We start from the raw sequence: 12,973 nt of genomic DNA on the forward strand, positions 1-12,973 counted from the left end.
CAGCTGCTAGCCTAGGTTGGCAAATTAGCTTTGGTTTGTTAGTTTGAGAGCTCAGTTCTCCACACTGTGGAACACTTTCTTTGGGTTCATTACTCACAATAAACATTTCAAACAATATAATATATGTCAGAACATGCATGGAACGTGCTTGTATACAGACTTTTAGTGGACAAATCCAAGTGAACAGCTCACTTATAGAAGACTACAGTTACACTTTATTTCTTTGCCATTAATATAAGACTACAAGCACACAGTCAGCTACTTGCTCAGCTACTTTGTTGCTTATCCATATATCTGTATTTGTCTACCCATGTTAAACTTGAAGTGGTAGATAGGAGATGAAGGCAACAAAATAAACAAAAGCACTGTTTTAGCAACTAAATAACTAGGTTACAAATAGGTTACATAAAGCCTGAGTTCTTCATGTTAGCTCTTTGTAGCAACCTTGACAGTTTCTCTCCAACTTTCTTTTAGTGTAAAGCAGTTACTGTATTTAAAAAAGAGCTATCAAAACGTATGATTATCAATATATTATCATGATTTATTTTACAGCACCATTAAAGGTCACGAGCAGACAGCTGTAAAGTAAAAATAGCTCACAGGATGGCTGGTTACGTGCAGGCTGCATATGATGCTATGTTGTTGTTAGCGAGCCATCTTTGAAACAAATTGTCTATGGTGCATACTAAAACGTGCCCGAGGTTCCTTTCCATTTGCCGGTGTTTGGCCCTAGGTAACTGTCAGGGCCTGAAGGGACACCCCAAGCCCCACTTGACTTCTCCAGTAAGCAGCAGCTGCTATTTTAGGAATTCTGCATCGCTCTTTTCGTCCTCAACCTCCCTTTTTTCATTTTTCTGTTAGACAGGGGAGCCATTTTAACTGATGTGTATTGGTTTGTCCTAGTTGACAGGTTTGGGAATGTGATTCCTGCATCTTTATCGACAATGTGTGCTAATCTAGGCAGGAATTGGGATTTTTTTTTTTTAAAAAGGGAAGACTTTCTTGACCTATTTAGACTATGGCAGTGGCTTTCAGGTCACATGTTGTCCCCACCAGTAGTGCTGTTTATAACACATCGATCCCTTTATCTGAGCGGCAGGTCATGTTTTCTGTATTCTTCTTTTACTATTACTTTTTCTGTATTGACTCGCATGGTTTCATTTCTCTCTGCTTCTGTTCGCAGTGGAGTTTTTATGATTATCAAATGAGTCTCTTTTACCTTAAAGTAAGTAACGAATTACTTTATGTAGAGAGTAACGAAGTAGTGTAATATATTACTTTTGTTTAAAGTAATATGTAATATATTACTTTTTTTTAGTAACGAACCCATCTCTGGCCTTACACTTCTCTACGTGTTTACTTCAGTTCACTGCGCCCTCTCTCCTGCTCTTCAGAGGGGAGTGTCCTCAGTGCGAGGGGTATACAGGGTCTCTTTAACCATGCTATATGGGTGTGACTTTTTTCTGTCAACACCATTCATATCTATGCAAAGAGTTAGTTCATTATTATATTGTTTCCTTGAGCTTATATGGTATATGGATTCCACAATGAGGCATTTAACTACAAAATGAACCGAGCATAGGGACAATTACACGTTTTCCTTCTTCCTGCACATTACATGGCAACACGCTTTCTTAATAATATCATAATATTATATAAATAACAAGTGGATAATGTTAGCATAGTAGATTATGTAATATTGTACACATTGAAAATGTAATGCTAATAGTTAGCCGTGTCAGTTAATACGTCTTCGTATGTTCTAATGATACTTCCTGTTGAAAGAAGGTGCTACCTGGTCCTGTGTCAGGCTGTCAGCTGCCATGTTCTTTTGTCAAATACAGACCAACAGATGCACTGACAGTGGGAGCATGCAGCCAGGCAGCAGAGCTGATCCTCCCTAGGCAGGTTGAATGGCAAGGGAAGTGGGTGTTTTGAGAGGGAAGGCCGTGCAGATACCTGACAGCAGTCAAATGAGAGAAAACGTGTTTGGCAGCTTCGCTTGGTAAGGCTGTGGGATATGTTGTGCTAAAGTGGACATAGAGGTAGGAGCAATTGGCTTGAAGTCTCTCTCACACACGCACACACACGCGCGCACACGCACACTCCGGAACAATAGGAAGCCAGGCTGATACAGATCCACTATGTCCAAATCCGTTTTGCTCTTCCCAAATTCAGTTTACATTTTCTTCGTATTTAGTTGTATTCCTCTATTCTTCTTATCGCCATGCATGCAGACCTTAATGCAATCCCGTTTGCCCTGCCTGTGAACCCCTCGAGACTCCGGCAAGAGTCCCATCATCAGTATCAGCTGCTTTCGAGCACTATGAGTAATAGACTTTAAAGCATAGTCTCCCCTGCATACATATAGACTGCTATAACTGAAACGTATGAATAGTACGCAGACGAGACTGCAGAGGTGACCCGCGGATGCCCCTCATTTCTGTATTCAGTTATGCGAGAGAAGAGGCCAATATGGATCAACATGCACTGTTCTTCTAGAAAACAACCCATTTTCACTCTAATGAAGTCTACTGACAGCTTCCCCCCCCCCCCCCCCCCCAGAGCTGAAATGGAAAAGAAGCATGCTAATACAGTGCGCTGCGGTGGCACTGAGCGCGTTGGTTCTGCCATGCATTTTGAATACCTGTAATGCGGTTTGGTTCGTTGATCATTGTGCTCAGTTCTATATTGGTAAAGGGTTCGGCAGTGGCCATTTAGCCTTTAATCACTTATAACCACTAAGGGTTTGTCAGGGTTACATTTCAATCTCTAAATGGTTGAGAGATGTTGACAAATACACCCCGTTCTACTTCTAACCTTCTGTTCCGATTCTTTTCCACTGCTGAATAATAGCGTGATGGACGACTGTTAACGGCACAGAGTAGTCTTGTTATATCCCAATCGCAGCAGACACACACTCATTACGTGTACATGCAGACTCACGTCCATAAAAGCATCTTGGTTTCTCAGTTTCTTCTTTTCATTCCTGCTGCATGTACAGTAGAGACAAACATATCATTTGTTGATCAAATCAACAAACTGTTTCTCCAGTCTTGACATCCTTCCTTGTTGTTTCATTGTTAATACAGTGGATTATATACATGTTTGTAGATGTGTTTGTTGTGCACAAATGCAAACACACGCAAGGTAATCTTGGGGTTTGCTCACTGAAATTTGAATAAATTAATTTGCATAAGACCTGATTTTCGTTTCTTTCTTTTCACTTGGAAAAATAGAAAACCCCGGTCGTCCAGTGTCTGCTGCAGGGTTTTCTCCCGGTGTAGCAGTTTCTTTTAAAGTATCGGTGAATTTCCTTGTTCTTGCCGACTTCTGATCACTTCCCGTGGAGAAAGGTTTTCTAACTTCAAAGCCTGGGCTGAAGTGGCGCCGCTGATTCAGTCTGCAGCTGTCAGAGCAAACGATACAAATTAGGCTTTTGTAAAAACTATTTCTAATAATTTGTGCTCATTTAAAGGTAGGGGAGGTAAGAATGGAGAAACCAGCTCGAGTGCGCTAGAATTTGAAAGTACGCAGCCGGAAAAACTCTGCCCCTTCCTTCAGACTTCCCCACAGAGCCCCTCCTCCAACACACACGAACGTGCACATGACCAATGAGGGCACAAGGTAAGTTTGTGCCCAGATGGAAGGCTGACAGGCAGGTAGGCCATCCAGTTACTTTAGCCGGGCCGGCTCAGATGATTGGTCGCCACGGCTTCCACAGATGACATTTTGTAATGTATTTATTGTCAAAGCATTTAATATATTCATTGCTATCGGGACGTTAAGAGCATTCCATGGAATACAACAAAAAGTGTTTCTGAAGTGAATTGCCTACCCTAGATCTGAAAGATATTTCATATTATGTTTGTATGAAGTTTTATTTGTTTCCCTTTTCAAAATTGTTTGCTTTTAACACAAAGGGGCTGTTTGTCCAACCATGGTCCAATTTCCGACTTTAGAAAGTATTTTGCTTCGGTGTGAAAGTTACTTAAATATGACTATTTGATCAAACTACTTTCGCAACACCATACTCTTAGAGACTAAATCTAAGGTTATTTAATAATTCACAGTAGAAATGGTTCTATTTCGTCCCTACTGACCGCCAGAGGCGGTGCTTTAGCACTGGATATGTCCATCGCGCGCATGCGCAGCTCGAGTACCAATAACAACAAAGTCACCTGTGACCCACGTGACACCGGCTACATCAGCCGGTGTCGACAGAGGATCTGTTCCTTTTCATCCTCTCGCTGCGAGAGAGTACCTTGGCTACATTTTTTGTAGCCTACAGCGTTCGTTCGTTCGGAACATTTGTTAAGGATTCTCTGCAAACAGCTGGCTGCGTGTAGCTTCGCGACTCATCCAGTCGGGGCCGCGGGATTACCCGTCCTCCAGGAGCTGCGGCTGGCTGCGCAGAGACTTCGTTCGGACAGGTTGGTGTCGGCTTGGTTGGCGACGGCAGTGTTTCTACTCCCTCTCCCAGCCTAGTTGTCCTGATTTCTGTCTGTTTGCTGAGTCTTTTGGTGACGGAGGTGTTTTCGCTCCCTCTCCCAGGAGTATTGCTGTGCTTTTGTACTGTTTTGGCCGCGGCGCTGAGCCAAACGTCATTAGCATTGAGCTAAACCTCATTAGCATTGAGCTAAACTTCATTAGCATTGAGCTAAACTTCATTAGCATTGAGCTAAACTTCATTAGCATTGAGCTAAACTTCATTGGCATTGAGCTGTACTGGCTAGTTAGCAGTAGCGGCTGCAGCCACTCGGCTGACGCCGGGTTGAGCACCGTAGTTTCCCGTGCCGTTCTTTTTTCTTTAGCTACAGCTGGCATTCGCCTTTGATTTAACGCTAAAGTTGCCGTGTTTATTCCGTTAAACAAGTAGCTGGTGAAGTCTGTGTTCCCACACCCGCTCCCGGTTACGCTGCATCTGGCGTTCGTCTTCAGTTTAACCAGTGAAGGCAGTGTTTGCGCCCCCGCTCCTGGTAGGCGCTAAACGGCCTGGTTTTTTCCGTTAAGCAGGTAGCTGGTGAAGGCTGTGCTCCCGCACCCGCTCCCGGTTACGCTGCGTCTGGCATTCGTCTGTAAATTAACCAGTGAAGGCAGTGTTCTCGCCCCCGCTCCTGGTAGACGCTAAACTGCCTGGTGTTTTCTGTTAAGCAGGTAGCTGGTGAAGGCTGTGTTCCCGCACCCGCTCCCGGTTACGCTGCATCTGGCATTTGTCTGTAAATTAACCAGTGAAGGCAGTGTTCTCGCCCCCGCTCCTGGTAGACGCTAAACTGCCTTGTGTTTTCTGTTTAGCAGGTAGCTGGTGAAGGCTGTGTTCCCGCACCCGCTCCCGGTTACGCTGCATCAGGCATTCGTCTGTAAATTAACCAGTGAAGGCAGTGTTCTCGCCCCCGCTCCTGGTAGACGCTAACTGCCTTGTGTTTTGGTTTAAGCAGGTAGCTGGTGAAGGCTGCGTTCCCGCACCCGCTCCCGGTTACGCTGCATCTGGCACTCGCCTCGGCTCAGCCAGTGAAGGGCAGGTAGCTGGTGAAGGCTGTGTTCCCGCACCCGCTCCCGGCTTCTCTGCATCTGGCTGCCTACAGAATGGCTCATTCATGTAGCGCCTGTATGGCTTCTCTCGAGCCCGAGGACGGCCACGACCGTTGCCCCTCTTGCCTCGGCCTCGAGCATCTAAGGGAAGCTCTCACAGTAGGGGCCTGCATGAACTGTAGCTGCATGCCCCGGGCACTCAGAGTGGCTAGAATCACTGAGGTGGAACGTCTGGCGGCAGCCAACGGACACCTCTCTTGGTCACATCCTCCCCCAGATCAGTTCGACCGTCCCTGGCGACTTGAGGGAGCGATGGCCATGGGTGCACCCCCCAATAAGAGGACTAGGAACAGGCTGTCCTCTAAAGTGGATCAGCTAGCTACCGACATGGACACGATGAAGTCGCTCCTCGTGGCCCTTCAGCCGGGGCCCGGTATAGGGGCTGCTAGCGGGCCGCCTGCCCCTCCTTCGGTTGCTGCCCCTCCTTCGGTTGCCGCCCCTCCTTCGGTTGCTGCCCCTCCTTCGGTTGCCGCCCCTCCTTCGGTTGGCGCACCTCTGTACGAGGATGCCTTGTCGCTAGCGGCTTCGGCTAACCTCTTCAATGAAGAGACGGAGGACGAGGTCCCGCTCGAGGAGTTTTCCCTCTCCTCTGCTCAGGGGTCTCTGCAGGACGGGGAGGACGGCTCCATGGCGGCCATCATTCGTACAGCCTTGGCGCACCTGCAGATTCCGGTTCCGCAGGCCAACTTGGCTCCGGCTAGTGCCTTCTTCAGGCGTAACCCAGCCCGTGTCCCCCTCACCGTTCCTCCTTCAGAGGAGTACCTGAGGGAGCTCCAGGCATGCTGGAGGGACACCAGGGCCTTTAGCCGCACTGGTTCCGATGCCCGGACCTTGGCTGCCATGCAAGACCCGGCGAGGGCGGGGCTGGGTGGCATGCCACCCATTGAGCCTGTCATCGCCTCCCTGATTCTGGCTCCTGACGAGGCTTTAAGGCCTGAGGTCAGGTGCCCTCAGCCTCAGTGCAGGGTCACGGATGGGCTGCTCTGTAGGGCCTACGACGCAGCGGCACGCATGGGTCGTATCGGGAACTCCCTCTCCCATCTAATGCTGGCCGTCTCCGCCTCGCTGCAGCAGGCTCCGGCCGAGCCTTCTTTGCTGGGCCTCAGCGATACATCACTGCAGGCCTTTGCCCTAATGACTAGGGAATTGGGACGAGTTATGTCTTTTCTGGTACAGACTCGTCGCCAGGTTTGGCTGGCCCAGTCACCACTGACGGAGACATGTAGGAGAGTCCTACGTAGCGTGCCAGTCGAGCCAGGGGAGCTGTTTGGGTCAGCTGCCCTGGAGACACTGGAGCGCGCTGCCCAAGCGAGGCAGACCAGGCAGCAGCTCTCGGGTCTTCGCAGTCCCGCGGCCGCTCCCGGCAGGCCCAGGGGCCGCTCTAGCAGCCGCGCTCAGCCACCGGCTTACTGGGGTGGTCGGCAGAGTTCCCAGCGGCCCACTCAACCGGCCAATGACTTTCGTGCCCCAGGTCGCCTGGCTTCCAGGCGGCCTCGCGCTTCAGAGCCTTACCGGCGCCCCCCGAGGGGCTCCAGGGGCCGGGGGGCTAGGCCCTGAAGTCCCGGGGCCGGTCGTCGGCTGTTTTTCCCAGCAGCAGCTCAGCTACTGGGCTGCCTGTATTTCCGACCCCTGGGTGGTTTCCACACTAACCCGGGGCTACGAGTTGCAGTTCCGACGCCGGCCCCTAGCCTTCGGCCGGGTCAGAATGACAGTTGTCAAGGACCCGGCGAAGGCCTTAGCGCTAGCCCAAGAGTTGTCCGTCCTCTTGGCCAAAGGCGCAATCGAGCCAGTGGACCCCCTGCGTCAGAGCGGGGGGTTTTACTCGACGTACTTTCTTGTGAGCAAGAAAGTTGGCGGATTCCGTCCAGTTCTGGACCTCAGAGGAATCAACAGATTCCTGAGGGTACTACCCTTCCATATGCTAACCACAGCAGACACCCTTCGTGTTGTCACACAGGGGGAGTGGTTCACAACCGTGGACTTGAGGGACGCCTACTTCCACGTGCCAATTGCATCCCATCACCGGAGGTTCTTGAGGTTCGCCTTTCAGGGTCGACATTATCAGTTTCGGGTGCTTCCCTTTGGTCTCTCCCTCTCCCCAAGGGTGTTCACCAGGGTTGTTGCGGCAGCACTCGCTCCCCTGCAGGCACAGGGCATGAAGGTCCTGCCATACCTGGACGACTGGCTGGTTTGCGCGCCGTCCCGGGCCCAAGGGGCCCAGGATACGGCGCGCCGCTCATCCCACGTTGCCCGGTTGGGCCTGACAGTGAACACCGGGAAGAGTTGCCTGGACCCTTCCCAGCAGGTCACTTATCTGGGGATGGTCCTAGATTCGGTCACCATGAGGGCCTACTTGACACCTCGTCGTGTGGACGACATTTCCCACCATCTTCGCATCTTCAGACTAGGCAAGAGGGTGCCTTACATACAGTTCCTCCGGCTCTTAGGCAGACTGACAGCTGCCTCAGCCGTCGTGCCCTTGGGCCTGTTGTCACTGCGCCCCATGCAGATGTGGCTGAACAGCCGTCACTTGGACGCCAAGCGGCACAGGCACAAGAGAGTCAGGGTGTCTCAGCGGTGCCTCCACTCTATGTCCCGCTGGAGGGACAGGGCCTATCTCCTGAGGGGTGTGCCCATGGGCACCATCCCATCCCGCCGGGAGACTGTCACTGTGGATGCGTGTCTCTCGGGGTGGGGTGCGGTGTGGCAGGGCAGGACTGTGCAGGGTCAGTGGTCTGCCCAGGAAGGTGCACGCCATATCAATGTGCTGGAGCTTCGAGCGGTGTTGCTCGCACTCATGCACTTTTTACCCCAACTGGCGGGCAGGCAGGCAGGCATGTGCTCGTTCGTTCGGACAACATGTCCGCAGTTGCCCAAATCAACCACCAGGGGGGCGCCAGGTCCGCACAGCTGCTCCGCGTTTCGCAGAGCCTCTTGCCTTGGGCGCTCCCCCGCCTCACCAGTCTGCGGGCAGTTTTTCTGCCAGGGGACCTGAATCAGGTCGCAGATTTCCTCTCACGGCGCAAGCCTCCACCGGGGGAGTGGAGGCAATTTGGAGCCTCTTCGGCAGGGCCGAGGTGGACCTCTTTGCCTCGGAAGAGTCGAGGCACTGCCCCCTCTGGTTCTCCTGGTCGGAGGTGACCAGCCCATTGGGTCAGGATGCCCTGGCGCACGACTGGCCGGACACTCTCCTGTATGCCTTCCCGCCGTTGCCTCTGATACTTCAGACGCTTCAGAGGGTCCTTACCCAGGGGCACAGGCTCCTTCTAGTCGTCCCCCGCTGGCCGGGGAGAGTCTGGTTCCCACTGCTACGCAGTCTCTGCGGCAGCCCACCGTGGCGTCTCCCCGACAGGAAGGACCTCCTGTCACAGCTCAAGGGTCAGATCTGGCATCCCGACCCTCGCCGCCTTCAGCTCTGGGTTTGGCCTCTGCAGGGCCCAACCCACTGTTGAGCGGTGTCACGGCATCTGTCAGGGAAACTATCCTGAATGCCAGAGCTCCATCCACTCGGGCACAGTATGAGTGCAAATGGAGGCTCTTCTCCCACTGGTGTGTGAGTAAGGCTGAGAATCCGGGACATTGCTCCGTGGCCACCATTTTAGAGTTTCTGCAGTCCCTTCTGGATAGTGGACGTTCTCACTCCACTTTGAAGGTGTATATGGCTGCTATCTCTGCCCGACATGTCGGAGTCGATGGCGCCACAGTGGGACGCCACAGGTTGGTGTCCCTCTTTCTAAGAGGGGCTCTACGGCAGCGCCCCCCTAGGACCCCAAGGGCCCCGGCTTGGGACCTGCCCCTAGTGTTGGATGCACTATCATCTCCTCCCTTCGAACCCTTGGCCCAGGTCGGGCATAAATGGCTGTCCCTGAAGGCAGCATTTCTGCTTGCCATAACCTCAGGGAAGCGAGTCGGAGAGCTTCATGCCCTCTCCGTAAGCAGTACATGCCTGAGGTGGAACTCCGATGGCTCGGGTGTCACCCTCTGGCCGAATGTGGCGTTCTTGCCCAAGGTGCTTCCACTAGCCCACTCCAATCGGCCTATCCAGCTGGCACGCTTTAACATTCCACAGGAGAACGGCACACCTGAGTTGCTGTGCCCTGTGCGTGCCCTGAGGGCGTATATTGATGCTACGGCCTGTATACGACAGTCAGAGCAGCTCTTCGTTTGCCATGGCGGCACTAGGAAGGGTCGTGCTCTCTCGAAGCAGCGGCTGTCCCACTGGGTGGTGGATACCATCACATGTGCCTATGGGGCCAGTGGCCGCCCCCCGCCATCAGGGGCCAGATGCCACTCTACAAGAGGCGTCTCAACATCGTGGGCTGCCCTAAGAGGGGTGCCCCTGGAGACCATCTGCGCCGCGGCGTCATGGGCGTCTTCTGGCACATTCTCCAGGTTCTACCGGGTCAATGTCGCCACTCCTCACCCCCTGGGGGTGGTCTTGTGGCCAAGCTCCGCTGCTTCCAACTAGGTGAGTAAGTGCTTGGATTCTTCATGACATGGTTGGTATAGGTCATCCAGTGCTAAAGCACCGCCTCTGGCGGTCAGTAGGGACGAAATAGAACGATAGTTACGGCTGTAACTACGGTTCTATGAGTCCCGGATGACCGCCAGAGTTTCCTGTCACTCAGAATTCTTGTGTGCTCGCGAGAAGATTCTGGGAACAGATCCTCTGTCGACACCGGCTGATGTAGCCGGTGTCACGTGGGTCACAGGTGACTTTGTTGTTATTGGTACTCGAGCTGCGCATGCGCGCGATGGACATATCCAGTGCTAAAGCACCGCCTCTGGCGGTCATCCGGGACTCATAGAACCGTAGTTACAGCCGTAACTATCGATTTATGTTGGAACAGGTGGTCCATCTTTGTCTGCTCTTTCAAAAATACTCTCATTCACTGCCATGATTTTCCTGAGTCCGTTTCAAAGGAAGCAGAATCCATTTCAAGGTGTGGTGCGCCACTCGATGCTATTGCCATATTTTAGGTTTTGTGTTCGTTCATAAATGTGTTTTTCCCACTCTTAAGCACAAAACCCACTCGGGGCAGTTGGCTACTTCTTTTAAAAAAGAACTAATGCTTGTTGTTAAGAGCAGAATATCGACCGTGAAGACTTGAGCGCAGTGTGTGATGCAACATTGGATCTTGCTGTATTGATGTAGCATGGTCAAACAGTGGGTAATGCAACTAAATAACAGCATTACAATCATCATTGTCTGTATTATAATGTGCACATGTTCTCCTCACGCCTGTGTCCTCAAATAACTAATGTGTAGCTCAAACAGACGTACAGTAGGTCAGTTCAAATTAACTTGAGCAACATCCTGTAGTGCAGCGCTGATGTTATCATCATGTTAATCTGCGCTGGGCGCTGAAGGATCATTTACACGCCGAGCCATTATTTACCTCGCAATCCTTGTTTCCCCTTTACTGTAATGGCCGTTCTCTCCTTAATGACTCCCCGAAGATTTCCCTGTGAAAACATTTGCGTGCACGCACACAAGCTCACACGTGCACTCTCTTCTCACACTCCTAGGCTTTGTAGTGTGTGCTGCTGTGGAAGGATTGCAACTCTAATGCAGCCTGTGTCTCTCCGTCACATTAAAAAAGCCAATTTGCTTTTTTAATAGCAACAACAGCTGGAGCTGACACGGCCTGTGTCTGCTGATGGGGCGAACAGCTCCAGAGCTGTCCCGTAGCTTAGGCCCGGCTGCTTGCCTTATTACAGGGGAAAGGAAAAGGAGCTGGAAAGAAGAAGAAGGAGAAAGGATGTGCACTCAGACATGTGTTGGCGTTGTTGGAGACATGTGGAGCCGAAGGGACATATAGTTAATATTAGAGATGATGGAACACTTGAGATGTGTACCTTTTATAGAACTGAGTTACCTTTCTCTCACTTACAAGTCACACTTCCTCATTCTGCCTCCCTCCCTCCCCTCCAGTGCACCTGGTTGAGTCCCAGGAGATGGCTGAATCTTCAGGAGTACCAGAGCAAGAAGCTGATGCAAGAGAGTGGCGTGGCAGTTCAGCGCTTCTACGTGGCCGACACGGCTTCCGAAGCCCTGGAGGCTGCAAAGAGACTCAGTGAGTAGAGCGCACACACACACACACACACACACACACACACACACACACACACACACACACACACACACACACACACACACACACACACACACACACACACACACACACACACACACACACACACACACACACACACACACACACACACACACACACACACACACACACACACACACACACACAAATATGTCACCAATGTCCATCATCCACAGAGAAAAGAGCGTCCTGCCAGGGTGTTTTCACGATGCCGTTCCCTTCTCATTAACGTGATATCTCTGAATCGCCTGGAGGGATTTTCTTCTTCGTCTGCTCAAGGATGATCTGATTTGAATTTGGTTGACAAAGGTCAAAAAGTCGGGGTGAAATCAAAAACACACTTGTCCATAAATCAAGAATTCCGACCCTAATTAGGGAAAAGTTACTTTAAATGAGTAAGCGCTGACACTTTGGACACGCGTCGATGTAAACTGCAACTTGACGAGTTGACGGAGGCATACAACCGCGAGGCTGTACATCTCGTATGTGACATCTGAGTTAGGGAACATATACTTTGAGGCATATTCGAGGATATCCTGTTTTCATTTAATGCTTTTTGTGTAACCGCAGTGTTTGATGTCGACGAGCAGTAAGGAAAATACAAAATATTGTAAAACTGCCCAAAAGATGACTCAAAGGAGAAGAAGTGTAGACACATCCTCGTTCTTTTCTGGTGCTCTTTGCTCCAGCAACACATAACGTTTTTTGAAAAGGAAGTCCTACTTGATTTAGGCACACAATAACCCTTCCCTGAAGTATTTCAATGTTAGGTATAGATTCTAACACAAGATATTCCTAAAGTGTTAGTTTAAGGGTTACCAAACTGTGGTCTGGTTGGTATTACTGTGTAATGGTACTGTGGAACCTTAGCCGTCCTATTTGTGCTGCTTGGCTCTGCAGACCTGCTACACGAGGTGCAAATGGCCGTGGTTAATCAGGGTTGAAGTTTGATCAAGTTTAATCTCGTCTTAATGCCGTTTGCTTATGTGCGGGAGGCGGTGTCTTCTGAGCTTAGTGGCTTTGCCTGCTCGGCTTTTCATCACACACTCCTCCGCGCTAATTCGTTCGTGTTATGTTGCTCACGTTTTGCATTTTCTCTTGTTTTATTTCATTTTTTTCACGTATTATTTTTAATCCTTAGTTACATGTTGTATTATTGCCCCCACATGCTCACACAAAGCCACGCAGGGAGGTGACTGAAACGTCTAATGTTATTCTTGTAACACAAATCTTCACACATAAATGATACCCACATGGACACATAT

The 12,973-nt window shown here is 50.7% G+C and overlaps 1 protein-coding gene across 1 annotated transcript in view; it reads left to right on the forward strand.

The window, feature by feature from the left end:
- Window positions 1-12,973, forward strand: part of suclg2 (succinate-CoA ligase GDP-forming subunit beta) — a 119,100-nt gene that overhangs the window by 19,277 nt on the left and 86,850 nt on the right. The window contains exon 2 of the mRNA XM_034083331.2: window positions 11,528-11,669. Within this exon, the coding sequence (XP_033939222.1) occupies window positions 11,528-11,669 (142 nt within the window). The remainder of the gene's footprint in view (window positions 1-11,527; window positions 11,670-12,973) is intronic.

Source organism: Pseudochaenichthys georgianus, chromosome 5 (assembly GCF_902827115.2).
Source record: "Pseudochaenichthys georgianus chromosome 5, fPseGeo1.2, whole genome shotgun sequence".
NCBI classification, from domain to species: domain Eukaryota; kingdom Metazoa; phylum Chordata; class Actinopteri; order Perciformes; family Channichthyidae; genus Pseudochaenichthys; species Pseudochaenichthys georgianus.